The sequence below is a fragment of the Poecile atricapillus genome, chromosome 6 (genome assembly GCF_030490865.1).
Source record: "Poecile atricapillus isolate bPoeAtr1 chromosome 6, bPoeAtr1.hap1, whole genome shotgun sequence".
Taxonomy (NCBI): domain Eukaryota; kingdom Metazoa; phylum Chordata; class Aves; order Passeriformes; family Paridae; genus Poecile; species Poecile atricapillus.
In genome coordinates, this window is record NC_081254.1 from 38,539,151 (window position 1) to 38,564,932 (window position 25,782).

Below are 25,782 nucleotides of genomic sequence, written 5' to 3' on the forward strand. Positions count from 1 at the left end.
ACCTCAAAGCAACACACAGAAGCAGAAATATCCTGCTGAGTTGCTACCACCTCTCATTACAAAAATCCACATCCAAGTACTACATGGAAATGTTATTGATGAGTGATGGAAGGACACTGTTACAGAAACGAACCGTACAACCTCTCTGAGGGCCTTTTCAGTCCTCCACTTCCCACAAGCCTATGAAATGCTTCCCAAATAAAGTCAGTAATTATTTCAACAGTTACAGCTAATTGAAATACTGAAAGTATCATATTTAGGTAAAAAGTTAAGCGGGTGACTTAAAACAATCAACCACCCGAAATTTTTTACAAGTATTCTTTTTTATTGTCTTTTCCAAAATATTTGAAACATTAGTCTGATTCAGATGGTAAGTTTTGTTTACTCACAACTACTTGTTACTATATTTCTGTCATTTTTCCCACAGTCCTGATTATCTTTGTGTATTTTAAATGACTGAAAGCAACACATAACCTAGGAATAAATACTAGTAAAACCAGGCTTAATATAAAACAACCTTTATAGTTTCTCACCAAATTATCTGTAGAGCATGGGGCATGCAACTGGCCTTGGCACAAATATGCTCTGCCAAGAAATTGGTTCACAGGAAATCTTCCTTTAAAATACATTTGTAGACAGTCACTGCTAATTTCCAGATATCCCAGCTAAAACCCAAAAAAAAAACATTTCAGTGTTTTAAAAAATGCAACAAATAATTAAGAATTGTTAGCTTTTTAAAATGCATGCCTAATCAAGGGTAACATCTAACTCCATACCAGTATGTAAGCAATACTCCATAAAGATGCATACCAGTTGCAGTATAAGCCCATTACAATTTATTAAAGGCATAGTTCTGTCATTCCAAATATATGTAAAAAAAAAAGCTTCTTTATTTAACATAACTCCTCAGTCAGCCACAGAACTGCTTAAAGTATCCAAAAATGTTTCCTTTTTAAACACAGTTGTTAAAATAAAGACAAAATTCTTAACAGAATTTTGGAGTTTTTTTAAGGAGGGGTTTGTTAGTGTTGCACCTCAGTTTTCAGACCACAGACAGATTTTGACTGGACTGCAGCTTGGGAAAAAAAAAAAAAGTTTTACTACAAACTGTCTGCTTAAAACTCAATCACTTATGATCATAAATTGAATATTAACAAATACTTCAAAATTAAAAATCTCTACCACATTTTATAGAAGTAATTTCAATTAACAACAGCTTTTCATAATTAGAATGGACCAGGGTCCATTAGAGCTCTTTCACCTGGTATGGATGCTCACACACGTATTTTCTTCAGTCATAACCAAATTGCTTAATGCTAAGTTTTCTATAACAAGAGAAAATAGGCATGGCAAAGTTTTTGTTATATACTATGGTACACTTTGCTAATTTGGGTATGATTACAAACCTCACAAACCACACTTTGCTGACTGACTATAAAGAAGTGAGGATTTAGGGGTGGAGTTTTAACAGAAAATGCATGTTTAAAGAATTGTTCTCCAAAACTAGAAGGGTTAGTACTTTCCTCAGGTACTCCTGAGATTTTGAAAGTACTAACTGTAACTGCTGTAAATACAGTATATCATACACATGCTTTTATTTAATACAGATAAAAGACCTAAATTACAAACCTGAAGCGCTTGTTCAGCACATACAACATATAAGTCGGTGCTGATGTTATCTGATGAATCAAGTGCAGATTGTCCTTCACTGGCTGATTTGATTAACTCATAAGCATTCTTCAAAGCCTGAACATCTGAAATAAGAGAAGAAATAAAGATTTTTGCTTCCATGTGTACATGATTGCATTCAAATGAGCTACTTGATATTCAGTCTCTCCTCTGCAAAAATAAATTAAGAATGCTTAAGGAAAGTGATTTCACACACACGTTACTCAGAGTTAGACACAGTTTTAAGAGGAAGCATTAACAGCTGCCTTGCTATTTAAAATCACTACGCACACTAGAAAGTGAATTTAGAAAACAGATTAGGATCAAACTGTTTTCCTGAAAGTCGTATTTTCATTTCACTTCTTTTTAAAGACGGTCATGAGATCGCGGCCGCCGGCCCCCACTCACCTCCTGCGCTCTCTGCGGCGAGCAGCCGCTCCCTCACGGCCAGCTCCATGGCGCGGCCGGGCGGGTCTCACGGCGAGTGGAGCGGGGCAGCTCCGAGCCGCGATCGCGAGGCCCCTCCGCAAGCCCGGAGCCCCGTCCTGACAGCCGAGCGATGCGGCTGCCAGACACCCGCCGCCGGCCCTCGCCGCTCGTTCCCACAACACAGGCGTATCCCGGGAGCGCTCCAGCAACACACGAGCGCTTGCCCCTCCTGCCTCCCTCCCTTCCGCCCATCGGCCTCGCCCCACGGGCCGGGCGAACCTGGACGGAGCCGCCCCCGGGCCGCGGCCGCGGGAGCTGTTAGCGAACGGCCCCGGGCGGCACCGCAGCGCGCACGGGCTCGAGGGCTGACAGCCAACGACTGATGCCTTCCTGCAGATGAAACTAGTGCTAAGTAATGCAGTCACCACCATTTTTTTTTTTTTTCCTCGTGTTGAGAGCTTCTAATGTGAAACATTTAAAAATAAAGCATACACTACCAGTAGCTGAACCTTTGGACTAAAGCAGAACAAAATGCCCAAGAACATTGGGATCATATTTACCAGTGCAGGAAGAAGTCATAGGTGAGGGGAAAAAAGGAAAAGGAAAAGAAAAAGGAAAAGAAAAAGGATAAAAGAGCTGCCTGACTGCACTGACATCAACAGATATCAAATAAGGTATTTAGAACCTCACCACTGCTCCTCAACTATTGAGTCATACCAGACTCTGTGAGAGAAATCATTGTGGTCATGAAGACAATTTAAAGGCTTACATACATAAACTCAATTTTAAACCTAAACCCTTTTCACTTCAAACTAGACTGCATATCTGTACAAGTAGCTGTTCCAGTACAAGGATCTGTAAAGAATTCAGGAGTAGAATCGATCCCTACCTCTACTACGAAACTCCTCTCTGGCCACAGTGCCCATTTAAATCAAGTAACTGTCTTACTTCTATGAATAGCAATGAACAGACATAAAACTAATCTGAAATTAGGTGGGCGAGGAAAAAAACCCTATATCAAATGTGTGTCAATTTCTGAAGCAGAAATATATTAGTCTTGTGTAGTCATGTTAGATAATAATAACAATGGCTTACTGTGGCTTATCATATATATATATATAATGTTTGTATGTACCCAAACTTTGTAACTCTTACTCGGCTACAGCCTAGACACTTCTGGATGTCTGTTGGCAGAGTCCCAGACTTGTGTAAGTCTAGTATCTCCTCATATACAAGTGAGTATGTGAAGACTCAACTGACTTCTGTAATGTACATAATAGCCAAAACGGCACCATCATAAAATAAACATTCACTTCTTTTCTTTTTACCATTCATCCTCATGAAATAGCTGGGTGCTATGATCCAGTTGAAACCCAGAAGAGCAAAGAAAATTAACTCTCTGTGTATAAAATGGAAAGAACTTTGAAGGTTCAAAATATACCAAAAAACATGACTAAAACCAAACGAGGTCAAATGCTGTTGCAAAAGAATTTGTCTATTTTATTTAATAATAGAAGAGGCAAGAAGAAGAGAAGGAGAAAAAAATAAATAGAAAGTGTGCATGGGGTGGAGGGACCAGGGGAGACTGACAGGAGTTAGGTGGAAGCATATCATCTATCCGAGGGTCCCAACGAGGTCTTGTTGCTCCCTTGCATCTGGTCTTCTTGGTGGTGAGAGTGACTATCACCGCCACGCCGCACCACGCCAAAGAGTATAGAATCCCATAGATTAATATATGCTTCGGGCCAGGTGGGAACATCCACGTTGTCCTGTGCAGGGGGCCAGTTTGACACTGTCCCTTGCTAGACTCTGGATTTGTTGCGTGCTGCTGCAGTGCTCTGGTGCAGAGTCTGGGGACTCCTTTGTGGGAACCTTTGATGGGCCATAACATCCCTTCTCCTATCCTTCACATGGAAGTGGTTTTTTCCCTGGGTGAAGGGACCCCTCAGCTAGGCTCCTCTGCGCAGTGCAGGATGGACAGACACTGCGCTTCTGGCCAGAGGATTTTCCAACACACACCCAAAGCCTTTTTCCTCCCTCCCTTTGGCTCAAGGGTCTGTGCGATAGCTCTGGGGCTGTGATTTCCACCCTGAAGGTGTTAAGCTTGTGCTCTGTGAATGTCCCCAGCCCTGAGTTGTTACTTACCCCCGTCAGGGAGCCGTCAATAGCCTTCAGTCAGGACCCCATTCAGGGTATGGTGGTCTTCTGGACAACTTTCATGATACAGTTCTGCTACAATAAGCAAAAGCCTGTCCTGAAAATGTTTAAGTCATAAACCATAATATTTCAGTCTCTGACACTGTGCTAAGAATCTGGCTGTATTATCTCCAATTTCAATGGAAAATTACTCGCTGCTATATAATGACATGGTTTGTGACTATCAAAATCTACTAATTACGTCATGGTAAAATGACCAGGAAAACATAAAAAGGAAACAAACAAGACCAAGTTAAAGTCAATCATTTGAATTAATTTTTAAATTAACTGAAAGGAATTAAATCAAGGAACTGACTAAAAAAAAAATTGGATATTTGGGTGATGGTCATATATCACTTCACTAAGCTTTCTGACTTTTCTGAAATTGTAACCCAATATGGAATGACTGGTATTCAGATCTGGAAACTTAAAAAATAGGTATTCATCCTCTTAGTTGCTACCCAACAACAAGTATGATCTCCTGATACTTTATAAAATAGGAACCAGTGGCAAATGGCTGGTAGCTTTTGCTAATGGGTCTGTGTCCTTTACTGCTGCCAAAGTCACCCGTCTGAACAAAGAAGAGATTAAAGTAGTCATGTTAAATCATATAGTAAAAACTTTTAAAACAGAACATCTCCTGTAAATGGTCGAAAGAAAGTGTACCAAAGAGATTACTTTACCATCCAGTTGCCTTCTATAGAATTTCTTTTATTTTCCATGAATAGATGAAGTAGTAGACAACATGCCCAGTCCCATCCAGTCCTCCTACAGGCCAAGTGAGTCTAGAGAGAATGAGAAATAGTACAGACCAAATACTGTCTAATGAGAATTATATAGATGTCAGAGGAACCATTGGTTTGCTCCATATGCTTTTTTATTATAATTACTTCCTGATTCTTTTGCACTCTGGTTTGCAGGTTCAAACATCTCACTTAACGTGTTACATGTTTGTCCTTCTCAGAGGGCTTTGCAGTAGTGTGCTTTTTTAACATGTAAGAGATTACAAAAATGGTTTTCTGTAATATTTTCTCACCTGTTGCTCCTTTCTTTCTGTTTTGTCCTAAGGCAGCTTAAGGCCAACTTCATTATCTGTACTGTGGGTGCTGTCCTTTCTCATTATGTGCAATGGAATGTGTGTATGACCCTGAGGAGACTAGACATATAGATACAAGCTGCATACTAATGTAAAGCTATGAAGGCACATAAAGAGCAATGAAGGAGAGTGTTGCAGCGGGTTAGAGGTTGCTGACTGCAACAGGAGAGAAACTAAAGTTCTAGGCTACAAAGAGATTTAGACAAACTGGAAGTGTTATCTATAGACACTATGCATCTTATTCTCTTTGTCCAGAAATTGATCATGATCACTTAACTTGTATTTGTCATTGTCAATTCTCTGATTAAAAGCTTAAATCAACCTGGTTTTCTATAAGTTTAATTGCTTGTTCCTAGAAAGCACTTATAACCAAATCATTGAAGCAGTTAATCTACTGAGGAGTGGGTGTTTTTTATTTAGAATGAAAGACAGCAAATGATAAGTAAATATCCAATGACACAATGTCTCTGTTGTCTGTACTGTCCTAACTTGCCAAAAAAATAATGGCTTAAGGTATCTCTTCTCCATCTCGGCTTCTGATGAAAATCTAGTACACACTGAACACAAGAATGGAACTGGGTCAGAGCAAAGGCCTAACCAGTGAGTTTTCCTTTGGCAGAGATGAGCAGTAGAAGGCTAAGGAAGAGTTTCAAATGGGGTATTGCAATATTTCCAGAGTAAGGAATCCCTGAAGCTTCCAACAGCTCAGAAACAACACACTGGAGCAGGCCCTGTTACAGTACCTGCATTTTTAATGACATTTGATGTGCTTCCTTTAATGAATTTGCCTTATTTGACTCCTTGAATGCGTACTGACTTTTCAATCTCCACTATATTGTGCCAGTCAGATTCAGATGTTAAATAAATATTGCATGAAAAGAACCTCACAAAAAGTACCTCAAAAAATATTTTCATTTGAAAGATACAAGCATAAAAGCCAAACTGTCCCAGGACTTATCTGTGTGGGATTTTAACTAAACTCTGGCATTTGTTTGAAATTTGAAATTTGTTTGAATTTGAAAAATTTTCATGATGTCAACATTAAGAATCTTCTCCCATCTGGTCCACTGTGTAGAAATGTTTTTGATACAAAGTCGAGAACTAGTGAAACACCGTGTTTTTACCTTGGCAGCTCTGCAGACCAATTTGTGCACTCTAACATAATGTAAAGGAGTGATTGCTTAGTGACCCACTCAACCTCTATCATTTAAATGATAGCAGAATAGGGTAGCTCATGTTAGACACGTTAGACACTACTGCTCTTAGCACAGTCATCATGCCATAACATGAATTCAGGCATAATATGAATTCATTACCAGTAGACGATTTCTAGTAGCTGTCAACATACAGCAGCTACAATTACCTGAAATTAACTCTTTTAAACGTGCTATTTTAGAAGAGCGTTGGCCCGCCCTGCCCGGCCCCCTTGCGACCGCGCAGGCGCTGCGGCCCCGCGGGGTCCCGGCGGTGGTGTGCGGCCATGGGCGGCTCCCGTGCGGTGCTGCCGCTGCCTCTGCTGCCGCTGCCTCTGCTGCTGCCGCTGCCTTTGCTGCTGCTGCTGCCGCTGCCGCCGCCCGCCCTCGGCCCCGCAGGCGCGTCCCGGCGCTCCGGCGGCAGCAGGTGGGTAGGGGAGGGGTTTCTGCCGGAGCGGGCCGAGGCGGGCCAGGAGCCCGGGCGCGGGCCGGGCTCCCAAGCGGGAGCTGTGGCTTGGCCGCCTGTGTTTGGCGGTGGTGTTGCCGCGCACCCGGGCCCGGGACAGCGCCGGGCCGGGGACTGCAAATGCTTCCCGGGGCCTACAGCGCCGTGGCCGAGATGAAGCGAGGCTTGGCTACTCCGTGAGGAGGCAGCTGGCGGTGGGAGCTGGGAAGTCTGGGTTTAAGAAAAAGGAGCTTTGGAGTGCCGTGAGGAGGCGGTCAAACAAATACAGACCGCGAGATGCTGTCAGTGAGGAAGACGGTCTCAGCTATTAGGGAGTAAAATCTAATCTTTGCAGATTGCTCTCGTGAAGAGGACCGAAAATAGCTGTAATATATGGGCACTGATTTTGTTTTCAATCACTTTTTCTTCCATAGTGATTTCTAATTACACTAACCGAGTGTCCACAAAGTTACTACAATGACAAGAGAGGCCTTCTGTAATTGATTATCGGTGCAGATTGTACAACAGCTCATCTAAACTGATGAAAAGTCATACTGTGTTGTTGGCATTATGTAATGTAAAACACGAAATTATGCAATTATGGTCCATTTTATAGCTGAGCAGGGGGGTTGTCTTTACAGGTCTGTGAGTCAAATGTGTGTGGAAAAGTCACTCATTTTCAGAAGTAACATCCCTTATGCTACAAACATCGTTTCTGATCCTGGTGGACATGATCTGCTGTTCTGTGTGCAGTTGGATGACCGTAAGCAATCTTTCTTTTCACACATTTTGTTTATAGATTGCCTCTGCTTAGGGAATATTCTTTTGAACTACATGTTGTAACTGTTGCTAATTATTTTAGCCGTTAAAGTGTCAGAGAGACCATAGTGAATCACCAAAGACACTTATTAAGGGTAGGGTTTCTGGCTGAACACAGATCTTTATCAACTGCTTATGTATCTGAGATACCTTACATGGTCAGCTACACGTAGAAGAGCAGATAAGGGTTGATGTTTGAAGTATCCCACTACTATAATTTTCAGAAAGTGTTTTCTTATTGTGTCTTGGATTCTTTAATATATATGCTTATTTTCATCCTTTCTTCTCTGCTGGTGATGATTTTTTTCACTGGTAATCATATATCCTGTAGGCTATGCCATTAACATTCTTTTCTCTTTCTGCTTTCGACATTATATTACATTTGAGTGATTCAAAGTCCTGTTTCTGGCATTCAGTGCAATTGCTGTGGTTTCACATTTTTGAGTTATTGTCTGGGAGTTGTGACCCACAGTTCTGCCTGCTTCTGACCTAAATCTTGAATATTTTAGGTTGGGAAGGACTCAGGAGATGAATAGGTACAACAGCTAGTCAAAACAATGTTAGCTTTTTACTGACTTGTCCCGCTTTCAGCTCTTTATAGATTTTGCCCAAGTGCTTTGCATACAAGGAAGAACAAAGAAATTATGAGAGCTTCATAATATATAGCATGATAGGTAGTAGTGCTAGAACTTTACCCATTCCAATTTTCAGTTTGTCTCACAGTAAAGATGAATTTAGATAAGGGTTTAAACACAACTTAAAGTGTTGTCAGGTTCCTGGGCTTTTCAGCCTGCAGCTTGGAATCTAAATGTTACCATTTTCCCACACCACTCATAATATCCTAAAAGTAAGACTAAAAGGATTCTGAATTTTTAATGTTATGCACAGAGAGGATCATATGCGTCCAGATGTCCAGATGGCACCCAATTTTTTTAGTAATTTGATATTTGGGCCATGTATCTATCACGATTAGGCCCACTGAAGAGGCCTAAACATTTAACTGCATGTATATGTTAGTTGTAGCACACCTGGGAACAGAATTCACTGTTCACATGGCCTTTTGGTTTTCTGTGCTTGTTGTTGGAAGAACGTATGGGGAAGACTTTATTTGGGATCACCTGAAGGATCGTTTTCTAGTAGAAACAGCCTTCTCCCTAGTGGCCTCTCCCATGGAAATATAGGAACACATATTTTATTCAACTGATTGTGGCAGTAGCTTTTCCAGGATGGTGTGATGAGCTACCATTGCCAGAGATTAATCTAGCCCTAATGAATTATCTGGGCTGGTGAACGTGATGCACAGGTTGACTTCACCTCGTTGAAACTATTGCTAGCAGCTTAAATTCTCTTTTGCTTTTCTCTGCAAGATTAAATACCCTTTAGTATATAAACTAAAAAAGTTTGAATCTCTTAAGTTTTCCTGAAGAAGGTATTTCCTTCCAGTTTTCAGCTGTATTTTGCATTATGTAATATTGTTAACATACAGTAGCAAGTATTCAGCTTTGATAATGGAAGAGTATATGATGAACTGGGTCCCAAATCAATTAAATGACTGTGAGTAGCTCAACTGGAAATGTTTTGTTTTTCAGTCTAATGATGATACATCATTCAAACACAAAACTAAGGTTTTGTGGACCTTGTGGGAGCTTAATATTCCTTTGATTTTTTTTCTTCTTGAACGATTTAGTTGTCTGCTTAATTCATGGTGTATTTGGATATTAAAAAGCTTCTGTTTCTGCTAGCTGTGCTGTACCTTTGATCATCTGCTCTGCCCTTGAACAGCAGAATTATATTGAGAGCTTAAGGTTCTATTTTTACTGTTCTAATTTTACTGTTCTTTTTTTTTCTGCAAATCCAAAATCTACTGGATTACGTAAATTCTTTTTGACACTACTGTAATTGAGTATACTGCCACTTGTTCCTGGTGTCAGTAGGATATGTAATTCTTGAATCTTCCAAGATTCTTTATTTGAATGCATTGAAAAGTTATTCATATTAGGATGAGTCTACGTAGCATGCCTTTAATAGTTTGCCATTTTATAACAGTGCTTTAGCAGTAATAAATTAGTACTTTATAGCATCATAACCATACCATTAAATACCACAGGTCAGGAAGGTATCACTGTAGCATACCAACAGAAGGTAAGTTTTTTCAGAATGCCTATTGTCTATTCATACTTATCTTGAGTATTACCAGTTGCCAGTTTTTTTAAACATAATTTTTTTAAATCCATTTAATGTTGCTTTTAATGAACTCGCAAATGGGTAGTGCTTTGTAATTAAAATTTAGTGTGTGTTTAATTTGGGCATCTCACAGAAATTACAGCACGTATTAAGGTAGCTGTCAAGGAGTCTTATGCTTTTTGGGAAGTCACTTTGTGTATTAATATCTGTTTCCCATTAACTGTACTCATGATATCATCCTGTTTGTAGATCATAATAACCTATTAGAAGTGTTAGTATGGATTAAAGTAAGGCACTTAAATTATTCCTTTTAAAAATATTGGCACAGTATTTACTATTAACTTTTCCAGTAAGTTAATATTGGTGGATTTTTTTTTTTCTCTTTTCGAACTCTAGCAAAGCTGAACTATTTTCAACAGCCACAGGATATCGAAGAATCTAATTTTGTGGAGTTCTTAGAGAAGTATGGCAGGCACTCTTTCTTAGCACCATCACAAGTTCAGCCATCGTTCTCTGCTTTTTACCGTGTGAGTTGAAAGAAAATAGGAATCAATTTGCACATATGCTTTTACTAAAGCTGTCTGTAATGATGTCTAATGAGAACAGATTGAAAGATTCTTATTTTGTACCCAGAAACCATAGTGTATCGTAGGATCATTGCATATCCCAAGTTGGGTGGGACTCAAAAGGATCATCGAGTCCAGCTGCTGGTCCTGAACAGGATGCCTCAGCAATCCCACCCTGTGCCTGAGAGTGTTGTGCAAATGCTTCTTGGACTCTGTCAGCCTTGGGACCGTGACCATTCCCTGAGGAGCTGTTCAGTGCCCAACCACTCTCTGGTGGAAGAACCTTTTCCTGATATCCAGCCTAAGCCTTCCCTGACACACTTCCAGCAATTTCCTTGGGTCCTGTCGCTCGTCACAGAGAGCAGAGATCAGTGGCTGCTCTTCGGGAGGAAGCTGCATAGTGCAATGAAATCTTCCTTCAGCCTCCTTCAGGCTGAACAAGCCAAGCAACTTTAGTCATTCCTTGTATGGCTTCCCCTGGAGACCCTTTACCATCTTTGTAAACCTTTTTTGGATGCTCTCCTATAGCTTTATGGCTTATGGCACCCAAAAGTGCTCTCAGGGCTCAAGGTGAGGCTATATCAGCATGCAAGGTAGAATGGAACAGTTGCCTCCCCTCAGAGGTGATGCTGAGCCAGATGCACTCCCGTACACAGTACACTGGCCCTCCTGGTTACCAGAGCACATTGTTGAACTGTTTATCTCGCTGTACTTTCTATTCCTTAGTGTATAAAAAGTTTCCAGTCAGTTGCCTCGTATATAAGAGGTTCAACAACCTTTTAGACAAAGCTGGCTGTACACAAAGTATAGATTTGTCTCTTGCCCTTGGCCTTAGTATTCTGCTGCAACTTTGTGATTTCTCTCAATTGTCTTTTCAGGCTGGTGATCCAATCCTAATCTACTTTGATTCTTCATCCATATTGAGCATGCTTAGACAGCCAGTGAAAATGGGACCCAGTGGACTTTGTGTTGATGAAAATCCTGCTGGTTAGTAAAGGGGGAAGAATATCTTAGGGTGGTTTGCTTCTGTTTTTTCTCTTTATCATGTCTTAACTCATCCAGGCTTCCTGGACAGTAAAAGCACAAGCTGTACTCGGATTTTTGCCCACTTGAGCAAGAGCTGCGTGACTGACCCTGCCCTAGACGCTGCTTCCTACTACCGTGACTTCACTGTGCTAAAGGTGCTTTTCATATTTCATGATTTTGTTCAAAATCTTAGTTGTTTGGCTTTGCATTGCCTTCCACTGGGACTTCAAGTAATTGTAAAACTGGAGTCGGTATGTCATTCCTGATCTTCAAATTGCTGAGAGCTTCTTGCTGGGAAACCTGTCAAAAATGTCATGACTTGTGATAATCCTTCAATTTAAACTACTTTCCAATAAATTTCTGTTATTAGCAAATTCTTAATGTATTTAACAGGTACTTCATTGATACTTCCTAGTCCTAATGTTTTATCTAAAATTCTCTTGCATTTTAAACAGATTGTTTATCAAAGTATTCCTGTCTGTTCCATCAGCTTGATCAACCAAGCAGTACATGTTCTCAGTAAAGAATTAGGGTGGTTTTTTTACATAAAGTGTAAATAAGATCATATAGATGGCCGATGGCCCCTTATTAATATTAGCTCTATTTATATCCATATCAATTTCTCTACTATTTATCCTGACAATAAATTCAAAGTTACCAATCTACTGTTCTAGGTTCATCCTGCTGGTCTTACTGAATGCTTATATGAAAATGTCTCCTCTCATCTTGTAGAATTTTTCTGGTTTTCCAAGAGAAAACAACATTGTAAATAGGAAGATATATTAGCAGGGCCAAGTCTAAATTTGTCTTTTGGTATTTTAAAATGCGTTCTGCGGACTATGTCTGTGATCTATAGATTACAAAATGATGACAAGTTTTCACATCTGGAATAAGCAAAGCAATTTTGTCAATATAATATTCAGGTTCCTTTGTAATGATTTTATGGCTTTAGTCACTTGCAAACACAGCAATTTAGTTAGCTTTTTATTGGTATTGTAAAATGGTTTGTTTATTTTCCCCAGGTCCCAATTAATGACACCATTATGCAGTCCATGAAGGTCAGTCTCTGTTGCGAATGAAGAGAATTTCTGCTTCTGAAGGGAAAATGGGAATGTGCTGTATCTGAGACAAGATTTTTCTTGACTAAACTAGGACATTGTAGAAACAAAAAGGACATAAGTAAGGGTATATTTTTAAATGAATGGGCATAGATAGGACTAAAGTCAGGGAGGTAGCTTACTTTCTTGGAAGAAGTTTGGGGATCTGGAGCAGTGTGATGTGCCCCTACATCACAGCTACAGCAGAGAGGTAAGTCTGACTGGGATGAAAAAGCAGTGAAAAAGAGTAAAAAATGCACCCTCCTTTTAAATAATTACTAATTGTTAATATGCTTACTATCTCCAGGTAAATGTCACTGCAGTCTCACCACCTGGAGCTCCCTACATGAAGGACAACACATGCATCAATGTTGTTTCTGAGGTATGTGAATCTTCTTTCCTTTTAGAGCAGCTTAACACAAGCCTAAAGTCATTGCCCTATTACCTTACTCTGTCTCCTATTATTCTCTAAATTGGATTTTCAGGTGATCTATGATATAGAATATAGTGGCACAAGTGGAATTCAGAGTGTTTCTGTCCAGTTCAAAGTGAGCAACATCTCTGGGAACTCCAGATCCTCTCTGCAGCAGCACTTCACCATGCACTTCTGGGTTAGTATGCCTGTCCTCCCTGGAATTTTACCAAGTTTGTAGTCTGTAGCTTGCGACTCATTTTTGTACAGATGAGACCTGGAAAGGTTAGAGCAGTGTCACTGTGGTATAGTAGTAACAGAACCCTGGGGTGCAGGTGGTTGAAGACAGGAGGGGAGGCATTTCTGCTCTCAAGTAAACCATGCTAGTGGAAAAATTCAGGCTCAGCACAAGCATGCAGTCTTTCATTGCACAAATTTCAAGGAGCTGATTATTTTTATATGACTATTTTTGTTCTTGGTTTGGTGTTAGGTTTTAGGTGGTTTTTTCTTTGTTTGTTTGTTTGGGGGTTTTTGGTTGTTTTTTTGAGGGTGGGTTTTTTGGCTTGGTTGGTTTGGTTTGGGGCTTTTTGGCGCTTTTTTGGTTTGTTTTGTTTGGGGGTTTTTTGTTTGGGTTTTTGGGGGGGCTTGGTTTTTGGTTTGTTTTGTTTCGAGTTTTGGGGTTTTTTTATTTTTGGGGGGGGGTTTGTTGTTCTTGGTTTTTGTTTGTTTGATTGTTGGGGTAGAAGGGAAGAAGATGAGGTAAGTCAGCAGAATGGCCTTGTGAAGGAAGGGGTTGAAACTAGGGCTGTATCTGACATGTTCAGTGTTTGTGAACGAAGTTACTAAATTTATTCCAGGTACTTACTGAAATTTGCCTGTGCAGCAGGAAAGAAAGTTACAAGAGGCCCTTGGTATACGGTGATTTAGAAGTGGAATGGTCCACTGAAAATCAGTCAAGGCAGGGTTTGTTCTGCAGTTCTTCTGTAAGAATTGCCATGACTTGTTGGGAAGGTAGAATTAAAAAGAAATTATAAATATGACTCTGTAGCCAGAAAGGCTAAGGAAGAAATACAAATGATAGCACGGTTTGAATAATTCAAAGAAACCGGGCTGGTATGCCAGAACACATTCTTTCCTGCAATAAAACCAAGCTGAGACCCCTCATCCCAGCCTTATAAGGAAAGGTCTGAAGGACCCTGAGATAACTAAAAGTATGCAAAAATAGCGATTTCTATAGGTTGCACACAAATGTTACTGTATTAGTATACTTAGAAAGATTGGTTAGTGAAAGAATAGAATATTCAAAGGTATAGATTATATAAGTAATTGTAAAAGAGAGTTTGCTCTCTTGGTTCTCTTAGCTCTTAACTCTTGGTCTCTCTTGGTCTCTTTTGGTTCTCTTGTTTTCTCTTGTCTCTCTTACTACGTTCTCTTGCTGTTCTTTCCTGTTCTTCTTTATCTCTTTTTTCCCCGGCTCTCTCACTTCTGTTCTGTTACTCTCTTTCTTAGCAATCTTATGTCTTAAACTCATGTATTCATATTTTACCCTCTTTTGTATTGTTCCCTCTGAGCCCGCTTTGAGCTTTATCTGCTGGCTCATAGCAGGCTCCCTCTCTCTCTCTCTATCCCACGCCCTGAAATAAACTTCTAACACCTAACTCGATTATAGAGGTCTTTGCCGTGTCTCAGACCATCCCCAGAAAGCGTTTCCTACAATGACTCATATGTTCATTTCCTCAGAGACAAATGTTGAACAATAGTAATTTATTGTATTGAGAGCTTTCCTGGTATTATCCACATTTCAGGATACTGACATTTAGTTTTTTACCTCCTGGACTGCAAATTAAATTGGCCAGGTAAGAAAGAGTCTTTGGAAACAAATAAGTAGTGTATAATAATCAGTCATTCAAAACACAGCTTACATTTACATTTTTGGGAATGTGATTTTGCTCTTTGGAGATGAATGGATGTCACTGGTGTTAATATTTTCCTCTTTTTCTATTTCTTCCCTTTGCATCTTTGTAGACCAGGACTCTTTCTCATATGTTGCCTAGAAGTGGAAACCCTGGCTATATCACGGGAGCACCACTGTTGATTGCCAGCAGTGGTGTCATGAAACACGTATCCTTTTTCTGCTATGACTTTTTGTTTATCACTGGTTTTTTTTGATTTCTGGTACTGCACTATTTGGACTTTTATAGTGCCCTGATAGGGATAAGGAGGAGTATGGGGGTGAGTGGACTGTTAAATACAAGATGAGTGTTGTATGTTGTCTGTTTATACTTTAGTTTGGCTTCTTGATGTGCAGTCTGTCAGATGAGCATATTAAGGAGTGAAAGTGATGGAAGCTGTTCACGGTTCCTCAGACACACAGTACAATTTGGAAGGAATATGAGAACAGGCTGCAAAATCAGGTAACAACACACTCTGCAGTCGTCCTTTCTTACAGTTAGAAGTTGTGGACTCACTTAGCATGTGAGTCCCTGAGGTCACCAGTGGGTCTGTAAAGATCTTTCATATACTCCTAAGAGAACTTAAATATAGGAAAGATGGTCGACTGCTGGAATAATCTGAATATTGTGAAGGTCCTCTTGGACATTTTGAGGCTCTAGTCTGGCAGTATGTCTTGGGCAAGAGTAGAGCTGAGAAGTAAATCTTAAAAAGTGGTTGTTTTGATGATTTGGATTGTTCTTTTGACAGGGCAGGTGTAGGACCACTGATGCAATAAGATAGCTAAAGAGCTGCCAGTTTTCTTATTACCCTGCCTTATTTTTCTCCTTTCTCATTGCGGAGAGGCTTGAAACTGCATCTGTTAATACCAGTACTTGTTTACTCATATAAGAGCAGAAGAAATACTTATTGCAAAGAAAGGATGTTGGTAGTGTTTTGTTTTGTTTTTTTTTTTTGTCCTAGAAATCACTTTGTAAGAGGTGTTGTTTTCTCATTTTCAGCCTATCCCCAATACTGGAAGACAGTAACTGTAGTTACATGCAGCAAAAGTTATACGAGGCTTTTCAAGGGATGAACAGAGCAGGAGACTTTGCTGTAACTGGCAGTGCTCATTCAACCCAGGCAGAAGAGTGGATGACCATTCTGATTCAGAACTGCAGTGTGCAGGTAATATGAATGCAAAAAGACCATCTGTAAATATTTTTCCTTTCATATCTTTGTGTTGACTCAGGGAGGTGGGGGTCTCTTGGACTTTTTGTTGTATAATGATCCTATGATTTGCAGGGATCTTGATACGTTTAAGCAGTCATTATGGTTCATATTATTAGAGTACTTAACAAAAAAAACCACTCAAAACCCCCCAACAAATCCTGACAGATTTCCTATCTCTTGAATCCTATTCCTGCTATTTAAATGGGCAAAAAGAGTTAAATACTGAATCCAGTGTTCCATTATATAGTTTTCTGTCAGCCTTTTGGAACTGATAGTAGCTGGTTACTTCTGATTAATTATTATTATAATCCTTTCTGCTTTTCCAGATTAGAGAATATTTTTGTAGGGCTATTTATATCCTATTATATTACCTAATAAGGTTAAAGTTTGTGAGCCAACTGTATTGTAATAATTGTTAATCTGTGGGGGGATGGCTAAGTGGAATGTGAAATCCAAGTGGTAAAGCTGAGACAAATTCTAATTGGAACTGAGATGGCAGTGACATGGATGTAGCTCCAGGATGTGTGGTTGACCTGACCAGAAGTTATGGAGTTAGTGCTGAAGTGATTCTGTGACCTATATTATCCAAAATATTAGACTTTGGCCATAATGGTCCTTTATTACTTTTCAAGCACTAGATTCAGTTGATTAAGTTATATTGTATTTTCAGGCTGTGAATTGCACTTCCTGTTGTATGGTTCCTGTGACCCTGGAGATACAGATATTGTGGACTAGAGTGGGCCTCCTGTCCAACCCACAAGCTCAAATACTGGGTGCACGGCATTTCTACCAGTGTCACCCCCTCAAGGTATGGAATTAAAAGCCCTCCCTCACACACAGAGGTAATTAAAGGGGGTTTGCAGTTTATTTAAGAACCAAGGAATCAAATGGTCTTGAAACTAAGTTGAGGTTTGTTGAATTTTAGCAGTTGTCTGGCTGCAATGGTAGCCTTCTGTAGAGGAAGGTTGTTTTGTGGTCTTTTCAGTGCTGTCCTGACTCAGTTGCATAACTGGAAAAGGTACTTTCTTTCCAACCCTAAACCACTTTCTGCCACTTAAGGACTCAGTCTTTAAACTTCCAGTTATGGTTGGTATAAAGCTGTAGTTAAAAACATTCAGTAACTCCATGTTTATTTAGTCGTCTCTTAAAGCCTTGATAGGAAATTTGAGTTGAGTAGTATTTCACAGATTCCACAGAATGCTGATAATCTGTGCAAGAAGATACTTCTCTTCCTCTAGAGATTCTGAAATCACCAACAGGTAGCTGAGGAAGTGACTAATGCTGATGGCGGCATATTTGGAGAGGAAGGCTGTAAGCCACAGAGAGGGTATTCAAAGCCAGGTTGGATGGAGTTCTGGGCAACCTGGTCTAGTTGAAGGCATCCTTGCTCATCGCAGAGGCTTGAACCTGGGTGACCTTTAAAGGTCCCTTCCAGCCCAGACCATTCTGTGACTGTGATGTCAGCAGGAATGTATCAGCTAAAACGTTCACAGAGGGCAGAGCAGCCTTTTTCAAGCGTGTGTCAGTCATTACTTTTTTTTGATGTCACATAGTCTTTTGGGCAGCAGATATATTTCAAGGCTTACACTTCTCTGTAAGGGCTTTAGGGGAAGCAGCTGATGCCTGCCTGGGCATCTTCATGGCTCTGAGGTATGACATGGAAAGTGTCTGTCTGATCTGTTAACACTGTTTGAACTTCAGGCTCAATTTAAATGAGATTTTACACTCTTGTTTGAATGCATCTCGTAGTGCCCCTTTGTTGTCCCTTCTTGCAAAGTAAAGTACATGAAGAGAAGAGGATAGGAATATGAGTAAAACTCATATTGCCCTGAGGCAAGCTGGTATCCCCACTCCATGAAATATTTTTTAAATCACCTGTTACATGGCTTCATTAACAAAATTTCTGTCTGAGGAAGACGACTTGCATTCCTAGTAGAAGTGCAGGGTGCAAATCCCTCAGCTAATCAAGAAGAATGAGATTCAGATTTGATTTGCTTGAGCAGCTGATTCAAATTACTTTAGAGCTTTAAAGTATATTGCAAAGCTAATTATAAGAAAGCAAGTTTCTGGCAGCAAAAAAAGCCCGTGCCATTAAAATCAGTACTGACTTCATCAGTGACAATCCACAAATTCAGATTTTTAGTAAAGACATTCTAGCACAGGACCAACTTGCTCTATAGCCAGCAATTATGAGTTGCAGCTATTTGTAAGCATACTAGGCTGCACATTACTTTCAAATTATGTCACTTCCCAGCTTTAGCCTAAAGATTCTCTCTCTGAGAACTATCTTTTAGTTCCTTTAATTACTCTTTAGAGAATTTTATTTTTATTTAGACAACACTGCACCACTGGAAAGTTGCCTAACTAACTGACTAGAAAACAGAGAACCCAGGGAAGACACCCAGATTTCCACATCCATCCACAATATCTAATCACAATTGTATTTGGACTTCATGAAAATACAGGACATTTTAAAATGATGTAGAGCTCTACAAGAGCGTGCTGGAAATTGCAGATGGTTGCCTTCTCCCAGCTGTTCAGGAGGGGTTGTTTAAGGTTTTTTTTTCCCTGCACCAATCTCTCTGATTTTAAGGCAGTTTTTGAAGGTTCACTTAAATCAATCATCTTGAGCCTTCTTGTTGACTAGGGCAGTTTGGCCTATTGTGTGTTTACTCATTGATTGGAGAATTTACATCCATCAGAAGTGTTGGGGAAATTCTACTTGTAAGCTGTTCAGCAGTGGTGAGTTGTGATCAAGGGCTGATCTGGCATGGAGAGCACTGCGGGGTTAAACTGCTGGAAGCAGGAATGTTAGGACACATTGCAAGTGAGTGAAGTTTCCAGGTGATGAGAGAACAAACAGCCTCAGCATTGTCTTGTAGCCATTCTGGAATGGGAACTGCTCAGGGGCCACCTTTGGGCAGCAGAGCAGGCTGGGGGATGGACCACAGCTGGCTGAAGTGCCCTATGCTCTCAGGACTGCTGCTGCAAGTACAAAGGTGCACAAGGAATCTGCTCATGATGCCTTTTTGTAGACTCCATGTAGAACCAGGACTGTACCCAATGCATTGTTCATTTTATTTTTCTTTTTTATTTAAGCACAGAAATATTTTTTAATTCACCTTGAGGAATACCACAAAAGTTCCCCAATAAGCAGTCACAGTATTTTTTTCTTAAGAGTCATGAGCTCTCTTGCAGATTTTTTGAATGCTTCCTACAGAATTTTGCTCTAAAGGCAATCTTTGAAATTCTTCTCAGGGAAGTGAATGAGGTGGTAATTTCACAGGTTGGCTTAAACCAGTGCTAACAAGAAGGCATGCTGCTGGTAAATGCCCTCTCAATGTTAGCATGCAGAGCTGGGAAGTGAGGCAGGGGCAGTTGCTCTTTTCGCAGCAGCATGGTCTTAAATCAGCCCGAGGTAGCCATGAGACTCTATGTAGCTCAAAGAGCTAGTGTATTAGTTTTCTTGCAGCATTCTGTTAAAACAGAAAAGAACGGAGGTCTTAGAGGTTTAGTCCCCTGTTTGATCTTCACTGTTCTGTCTCATTCCTGAAACAACATCCTAAAATGTGAGCAATAAATGTATTATTGGGTCCCTGCTTTAATTTATTGACATTTATTGATAGGATTTGCATCTTGTGGCAGTTCTTTCTGGTAGCAGGCACTTGTCCAAAGAGCCAAGTGATCTTTTATGAAAAAAAAAAAAAAATCTAGCTTGCATCTGTTCTTATTACTAACTTTCCTCTGAGTAGAAGGCTTACTGTAGCACAGCTGGAGTCACTGCTGCCAGTTTGGAGATCTGTAGCATATGATGCATGGTAGCTACTGGTCTTTACTACACCCTCAATGTACCTGCTAAATTTCAGTTTGGGGAAAGAGGGCTTACTCCTCTGAAAACTTAGGACACTTAACTCCTACAATCCCAAAGCCATCATGCTTGCCAGTCATCTACAGTGAGTCCCCATTAGGAAATTGAGGAGGGTATGCCTTTCGTATTAAAACTGCTAAACTCTTTTTGCTTTCCTTCTTGTTGCAGTTTCTAAACATGAGCATGGTACCTGTGTCAACTGTCGTTACCTTCACTGACATGACAGATTGGCCAGAACCTCCACGAGACCAGCCCCAAAAGCACTGGAAACTCCCATTTGACATCTTTTTCCCATTCAAGGTGGCCCTGAATGTAGAAAGAAGTTACAGAGATGATCTGGCTGGGTATTTATTATTGATTCTGATAATCTCTAGCATTTTCTGCTTTTGAAAATAGATGGAGTCTGTTTTTAATGTTTGGTGAGTAAATTGATACATTCAGGATACAGTCCAGATGATGGACTTTGGTCATCAGGTTCTATACCATGTTTGTGATACCTATGAGCCTTCTGTTCTTGGATAAGCCATGGGACAGTTTGTCCTCTCAAGTCCCTATTCTCTATATGTGAACCATCTGTGAACATCACTGCAGTGACACACTTGAGAAATGTAGAGATCCAGGGGCATTGCATTAACGAAGGACAAGGAAGAGAACCATAAAATGATTAGTCTGTGTCTCCAGAAATGAGGAATGCTCTCTAAAATAGGGAGTATGGAGAGAGAAGCAAAGTTCAATCAAAGCATTTTGGAGCTGCTTTCAGTTAGCTCCCTGTTGGAGAAGCACCTGATTTTTCTATATGGAATTAACCAAAGATTTAAAATAAAGGTGCTCTCCCTGGTGGCCTGAAATTTTATTTTTTAAGTAGAGATGTGTGCCAATCACCCCTAACCTCTCCTTGTTAGATGATAACAACCACACCTCTGACATTTTTTTGTACCTTGCTTTTCTGTGTTTTTTCAAATACAGGTATTCAGTTGAAATTTTTATGGTTTAATTAAAGTTTACATTAGCAACAGTGTTGCACAGAGCAAAGTAATTGTAAATGCCACATACCCTGAAATAAAGTTGCATTTTCATGGTTTGTCAAAACATCTTCCTTCCTGATCTTTTTTTTTTTTCCCCCCTGTAAGAAATGGGTCTGAACAGAGTTTTTCCGAGGTGAAAAACATTCTCTTAGGAACTGAACTGAAAATGATAACCACTAAAATTCTAGCAGCACATCAGAGAGTCTTGTGAATAGTTCTGAAGCTAAAACATTGAATGTTTTAGGAAAATTTGTAGCTGTATTACGAGACTGAAGCTTGCTGCAATATCTTACCTGTGGGCTCGGTCTCTGGGACCAGGTGATACATTTATTGTTTTTGAAGTTAAAGGCGGTGTTCTGATTATGTAGTCTGCCCTCTACCATTACACAGGGAAACTGCACAATTGTTCCAGGAAGCTGTTGAATGAAAGTATATCTTTTAAGCAAAAGATTTTACTATTTCTCTTCTTCAGATGATGGAAGAATCTGCCCCATCTGATGCCAAGTACTCCAATGGAATCAGTAAGGGCCAAAAATATCAGAGCCTACTTTTAACAAAATGCATTTGTTGCTTTTGTACCTATATTGCACATAGCAATTCTGTTGCTCCTGCTTATTACAAACTTAAAAAAGAGTGCAAAAATAAACTGAAAAACTTGTAATTAGTCAGGATATTAATGCAATTAATGCAAAACCAGCACAAGGAGATAAGATGAATAAAACAAAACTACAGCACATCTAAAAGCTTCAAGGTTAATGTCATGTATTTGTGATTGTTTGCATGATTTATTAGCTGGGAATGAATTCCATGCAAGTGTCTGCAGCTTCCATTGATTCCTATTCTGGGGCAGAGCAAGCAAGCTGGCGTGAACATTCAGAAGTGTGTGCATTTCAGTATTACACACGATGGTACTCTTACACAGTAGAGCAACAACCTTTGATTTTTAGATAGATGTGGCTTCTCGCATGTGCTTGTAATACCTTTGAAAAGCTTTTCTCAGAACATATTAGTAGTGCGTCCCATGTGCTCTCATGTCCCTAATTTGTGGAATCCAGGAAATTAATTTAGAGGTGACAGTAACTGAATTACAAAAGGTTAGCTGGAGAAACTTCCCAAATGTCACATGTCTGTGCTAGATGTGTTGAGGTAGGGCTTGAATGTAAAGGATCTGGCATCCTTGTTTTCTACGTTACACAGGTAATTCACTTAGGTGTAACCACTGAGGTACTGTTTACTCTATGGGCTGCAAATACGTGAAGATGCTGTAAGAATGTATCACCTTAAATTGTAATTATCTACCCTAATTATCTAACCTGCAACATGTCTTATTTTCTAGCTCATGTTTGGCTCCTTTCACATTTTGTCATAGCAAGAAATAGAGCTGGAAAGAAAAGCTTGTCCATGACGTTTTCCAGCCTGAATTGAGGCAGATTCAAATTGTAGCTGCGTGACAGCAGTTCTTGTGGGTTTTAGAATCTGCAGTTTCCTATGACAGCAGTTTCATGTCTACTTTGTCATGTTGTGTTTTTCCCGCCCGCCTGGTCTGAAACAGCCTGTGTTGCAGTTCGGTATCAGGCAACATTATGACAGTGTCACACACAAGGCAGACTCACATGTCAGATATACAGGAATGAGTGTTTGTACTCCATGTCAAAAGGCTGAGACAAAACTCTGAAATTTCTCTGATGTCAGCATTCTAGCTACAGCCATCTTTCCAACATCGCCCTTTTTTGAGGCAATAGGTCTATTTTTACACTGTCCGAGTGAAGACGATATTTACTAGATAATTTTTAAAGTCCGTTTCAAACATAACGCGCGATTCCTGGGAAGAGGTGACCGTAGATTTCAAAGCAGGAGCAATTGTGGCAGGCGGGGCGGGGCGGGGCCGGAAGTGACGTGGCGCGGCAGTGACGGAGGCAGCGGGAAGCGGGGCCGCGCCGTGCGGAGCCAAACGGGTGAGTGGACGTGTGGAGCCGGGCAGGGCAGCGCCGAGCTCAGCTGGTCACAGCAGCCTTTGGCCGGAGCGGAGAAGTGGGGACGTGTGGAGCCGGGCAGGGCAGCGCCGAGCTCAGCTGGCCACAGCAGCCTTTGGCCGGAGCGGAGAAGTGGGGACGTGTGGAGCCGGGCAGGGCAGCGCCGAGCTCAGCTGGCCACAGCAGCCTTTGGCCGGAGCGGAGAAGTGGGGACGTGTGGAGCCGGGCAGGGCAGCGCCGAGCTCAGCTGGCCACAGCAGCCTTTGGCCGGAGCGGAGAAGTGGGGACGTGTGGAGCCGGGCAGGGCAGCGCCGAGCTCAGCTGGCCACAGCAGCCTTTGGCCGGAGCAGAGAAGTGGACCCGGCCCGGCCGGGCAGAGGGAGCGCGGGGGTCCCTTCGCGGGAGGGCTGGGTTGTGCCCGCCGTCCGTCGGTGCTGCCCGTTCCCCTTCGGCGTGGAGAACCGGGAGCGGCTGCTGTGTCGCTCGTGCTAGGAAGCTGAGGGCTCTGGAGGGAAAGGAGAAGTGGGCTCAGCCTTAGAACCGCCGGGTCTCTCGGACCCGGCAGACTTTGCGGAGGCGTACCGAGTTGGGGTCACTTTTTCTCGGCGGTCTCAGAGCGGTACTGCTGCAGGCAGTGACCGGCAGCGGGAAATCGCAGTTTAATCCCCTGCGAGCACCAGACGAACGGGTAAGAGCTGCACGGGCCTCATCCATCCGGAGATCTTGGAGCGCAGAGCTGTTGCTCCTCATGAGGTTTCTCTTTCCTTGCCGGTCTCTTGAGCCTACTTACAAGATTTTTTCATGCCCAAAGAAAATATTTAAGCTCTCCTGCTTCATCCTATCACTTGCGTGATAGCTAACAGTCACTCCCTAGGTTTTGACCTGACTTTGTGATAAGCCTGTGTTCTTCACATACTGTTTCTTCACAGCAGACAGAACAGGATCAGATTAGAGGGTTTTTTAAGTAACCTGAAAGCCCTCTGAAAAGAGTAATCAAACTCTAGATAATGGAGACTTAAGAAGCAAAGTTTACATGGTTTACCAAAATTATTTGACAACTTTTTCTATACTATGAAGTCAAGAGTTTTATTTTTTCAAATGAAAAATAACCCAAATATTTCCATGTGCTTATAAAAATTTTCCATGTGCTTACACCTGTGCTTACATCTGTACCGTAAAATTGATGGATACTTGGAGTGTTTACCTTCTTCCTCTTCCCAGATTTGCTCTTGAGGATACTGAGAAGAAATTTACAAATGGTTAAAATAAACTTTTCTTCTTTTGTGTTCTGTAGTAAAGTATTTATGTTTAGTCACTTCAGAAACAATATTACCTGTTCCATATTTGTGTCATTGAATATTTTTTGTCGTGTAAACTGCTTTGCTGATTTATTTTGTTTTGCTGTATTTTCTTGCTCTTCTAAGCTACTGTTTTGTCATGGTTTTCATAAAAATTGTGTTCAGTAGCAAAGTAAGCATCTTTTTGGCATAGCTTCAGTAATTCTTCAGCTGCTCTTATTGCATGTTGTGTTACCAGGAATACAAAAGCAATGGCATTTTTATGTTTTTCTGCAGCATCTGGGGAAGAAAACATCTGAGAGTCACTGCATGGTACTCTGAAAAGTCAGTTCAAGATGTAGTGAAAGAAAAAAGTAAATAGAGTAGTAGAAATTATCACTTAAGGAATGAAAGGTAGAATAAAAGACCACATTATGCCATTATATTAATCCTTTCTTTGTCCAAATTTGAGTACTCTGTTCTCTATTGCAGTTCTGGACTCTTCCTCGGGTAGCATGCGGCACTGTATTTGGGCTAATCAGGGAGGTGGAGGAAGAGCAATGGATATCATTACACATATGAAATAGTCTTGATATAAGGAAAGCAAAAGCATCCTATGGTGGTGCATTAGTGGCAGTATAGTCAAAGGAAGCGCTGTGCTTCTCTCATGCTAGTGCTAATATTCACCTGCATAGATGGGTGGGTCAGTCTCTGAGCAGAATATTACCATGATTAAGCTGTCTTGCTTGGGGACAGGAACTGCAGCTTTGATCAGAAGGTGTGGCAAAACTGGTGCATCTCCGGTACTAGAATTGTTCAGGAACAACTCGAGCATGACAGCAGATGGAGCAATGAGGAGGTAGGTGCACTGCAACTCTGTAAAATCACCAGTGGTATCAAGGTGAATAACCCCAGCCTCCACAAAGCTGGAAACTAGGATATTATTCAACTAGTTTTGGTTGCTTTCTTGTCCTACCTGTATACTTTATCTGGGCATCTGACAGACTGCTGTTCTACCTATGAGTTTTGTTTTATTTTATTTGTTTTCCTGAGTGATGTCTGTCAATTGTACAACCTTCATTTGATAGATGTAGGGAAACTAGAACACAACTGGGATGCTAGTTGTGTCATCTTCATCTTAACAGCTGGTGGAACCTGTTTTTTCGCTGCTCAGTGCTCAAAACACAGAAGAAGGTAGCAAGATTTGATTGAGGTAAGAGTAGAGAGATGTTAGGAGGAAGGAAATGCTTGAAACTATGCTAACTAATGCTTGAAATGCTAACTAATCATATCTTGAGGTTTGTTAGTGGTTTAATCAGGCTTGATAAAATTAACCTCTCCTTATG

The 25,782-nt window shown here is 40.8% G+C and overlaps 3 protein-coding genes across 7 annotated transcripts in view; 2 read left to right on the plus strand and 1 right to left on the minus strand.

The window, feature by feature from the left end:
- The window catches only part of CFAP46 (cilia and flagella associated protein 46), a 71,420-nt gene extending 69,295 nt beyond the window's left edge, over positions 1 to 2,125 (minus strand). Inside the window, exons 1-3 of the mRNA XM_058842063.1 lie at positions 2,077 to 2,125; positions 1,630 to 1,754; positions 534 to 665 (exon numbers count right to left, since the gene is read on the minus strand). Of these exons, the coding sequence (XP_058698046.1) occupies positions 534 to 665; positions 1,630 to 1,754; positions 2,077 to 2,125 (306 nt within the window). The remainder of the gene's footprint in view (positions 1 to 533; positions 666 to 1,629; positions 1,755 to 2,076) is intronic.
- Positions 2,126 to 6,843: 4,718 nt separating this feature from the next.
- Positions 6,844 to 21,840, plus strand: TCTN3 (tectonic family member 3). Of its 4 annotated transcripts, XM_058841790.1 has the most exons (13): positions 6,844 to 7,009; positions 7,669 to 7,790; positions 10,427 to 10,557; positions 11,475 to 11,583; positions 11,659 to 11,777; positions 12,645 to 12,680; positions 13,027 to 13,101; positions 13,205 to 13,330; positions 15,157 to 15,252; positions 15,448 to 15,545; positions 16,083 to 16,248; positions 16,964 to 17,101; positions 20,330 to 21,840. In XM_058841790.1, the coding sequence occupies exons 1-13, from the start codon at positions 6,870 to 6,872 to the stop codon at positions 20,549 to 20,551; spliced, it is 1,578 nt and encodes a 525-aa protein (XP_058697773.1). In that variant the 5' UTR covers positions 6,844 to 6,869; the 3' UTR covers positions 20,552 to 21,840. The 4 variants fall into 4 exon arrangements, with proteins under 4 accessions (XP_058697773.1, XP_058697774.1, XP_058697775.1 ...); XM_058841792.1 differs by lacking the exon at positions 10,427 to 10,557 and having other exon boundaries at positions 6,871 to 7,009; XM_058841791.1 differs by lacking the exons at positions 10,427 to 10,557; positions 11,475 to 11,583.
- Positions 21,841 to 23,070: 1,230 nt separating this feature from the next.
- ALDH18A1 (aldehyde dehydrogenase 18 family member A1) overlaps positions 23,071 to 25,782 on the plus strand; it is a 38,693-nt gene continuing 35,981 nt past the window's right edge. The window contains exons 1-2 of one of the 2 annotated variants that reach the window (XM_058840984.1): positions 23,112 to 23,141; positions 25,193 to 25,295. The gene's annotated coding sequence lies outside the window, so the exon portion shown is untranslated. Of the gene's footprint in view, positions 23,142 to 25,192; positions 25,296 to 25,782 lie in introns of both variants that reach the window. The other variant, XM_058840981.1, reaches the window with a different exon arrangement.

What these genes read in the sequence shown, in the direction of transcription:
- TCTN3 (XM_058841790.1), top strand. Translation starts at nt 6,870, where the DNA reads ATGGGCGGCTCCCGTGCGGTGCTGCCGCTGCCTCTGCTGCCGCTGCCT. An exon ending in TGTTGATGAAAATCCTGCTG is followed by an intron (nt 11,584 to 11,658) that starts GTTAGTAAAGGG and finishes TAACTCATCCAG; the next exon opens with GCTTCCTGGACAGTAAAAGC. An exon ending in TTCAGAACTGCAGTGTGCAG is followed by an intron (nt 16,249 to 16,963) that starts GTAATATGAATG and finishes TTGTATTTTCAG; the next exon opens with GCTGTGAATTGCACTTCCTG.